Source organism: Ornithodoros turicata, chromosome 8, assembly GCF_037126465.1.
Source record: "Ornithodoros turicata isolate Travis chromosome 8, ASM3712646v1, whole genome shotgun sequence".
Lineage (NCBI taxonomy): Eukaryota > Metazoa > Arthropoda > Arachnida > Ixodida > Argasidae > Ornithodoros > Ornithodoros turicata.
This window is the reverse complement of record NC_088208.1, coordinates 6980497-6982012: the sequence shown is the minus strand read 5'-3', so window position 1 is coordinate 6982012 and position 1516 is coordinate 6980497. Positions and strand designations below refer to the sequence as shown.

The 1516-nt window shown below is 49.0% G+C and overlaps 1 protein-coding gene across 1 annotated transcript; it reads left to right on the top strand.

Moving 5' to 3' along the window:
- Window positions 1-779: 779 nt before the first annotated feature.
- LOC135366380 (sulfotransferase ssu-1-like) lies at window positions 780-1316 on the top strand. The gene has a single exon (XM_064599060.1). It carries the CDS (start codon window positions 780-782, stop codon window positions 1314-1316), a length of 537 nt encoding a protein of 178 aa, XP_064455130.1.
- Window positions 1317-1516: the final 200 nt, after the last annotated feature.

The following is a 1516-nucleotide window of genomic DNA, read 5'->3' as shown; positions in this document are numbered from 1 at the left end:
GATGATGCACACTGTTCGGAACAGACAACGTATCTGGCAGTCTAACTATAACCATGGGTCGGGTCCCATAGCTTTATGCAAGTAGGAGCAACAAAGCAGCAGCGGTGCAGCAGCAGCAGCGACACTGCAACATATGGCAACAGAGACAGTTTTCTGCTGCCGCGGCTCTGCTGCTAGAGGAGTCCCATAGCTTCGTTTTGAATTAGCGGCAGCAGCGGCGTAGGAGATCCAAAACGTGTTAGCAACTACGGCATTGTTTACGTTTCGAACATTCTGAACGTGTACGCAAGCCTTTTAGTACACACACGTAGGAATGCATTTCTAGGTGAAGGGCTGAAGTGTATGGGATATACTATTATGGATCTGTACCTCACAAATAGACTGTGAAATGATTGCGGCGGTGGTCTGAGCCTCATATTACCTAATTGACTCTTCGTTGATATGTGTGAAGTCTCGTGACATTCAACGTAGGTTCGTCCTTTCGCATTGCTTTGCAGAACAGACTCTACTATGGGATTCTGTCGTACGTAATTCTACGGGATTTTGTCGTACAAAACATCGCCTCGTTACTAGTATTCGATATCTTGATTTATTGTGACTGTCAAATGCGTACATTGCTGCCAGTGAAATAAGGCTGTCTAACGAAAACAAATGCCTCTTCTGAGTCATCACTAGTTTCTGAAATTTCCTCAAGAAAGCGTCCGTCCTTTAAGGTACATCCAGCGTCTGGGTGGATCGTGCCTCGAGGTCAATTTCCATTCGCTAATCTGGAAGCCGCAATGCAGTACCAGCCTTCCGAGGGTGACATCATCGTGATGACGTACCCGAAGAGCGGGACCACCTGGGTACAGTACATGACGTACCTCCTGCTTAACAATCTACAACCCATCCCATCCGGTCGCCGCCTTGGCGAGTTCATCCCGTTCATTGACGATGTCGGCACGAAGACGCTGTCTGACGTGAGGCCTCGCGGAATGAAGACCCACTTGTTCTTCGAAGTGTTTCCGTGGAGTGCTCTTCCGCGATACATATGCGTCGCCAGGAACCCCTGGGACTGCTGCGTGTCCTTCTTTCACCATACGCGTGGATTACTTACATGTTACGACTATGAGGATGGCAAGTTTGACGACTTCTTCGAAGACTTCCTCGAAGGCCAGATTGAATGCGGCGACTATTTCGATCACCTTTTGTCGTTGTGGAAGTACCACGACAAGGACAATGTGCTGTTCCCGACGTACGAGGAAATGAGTGCGAATATACTAGGTTGTGCCCAGCGTACCATTGATCATCTTAGGTCCGTTTTTCCTCGAGGGTGACAGCCCGACGCGGAGGATCTGGCAGCAAAAAGTAGGATTGACGTAATGAAAGTAGACGATCCGAGTAAGTGGTGTTCAGCTCGGCCAGAAGGAGTGCCCGGGTTTATTCGTCGCGGTGTAGTGGGAGACTGGAAAAACTATTTCGGTCCTGAACAAAGCCGGAGACTGAGCGAAAAATTCGTGAAGAAGCTTGGCTGCAC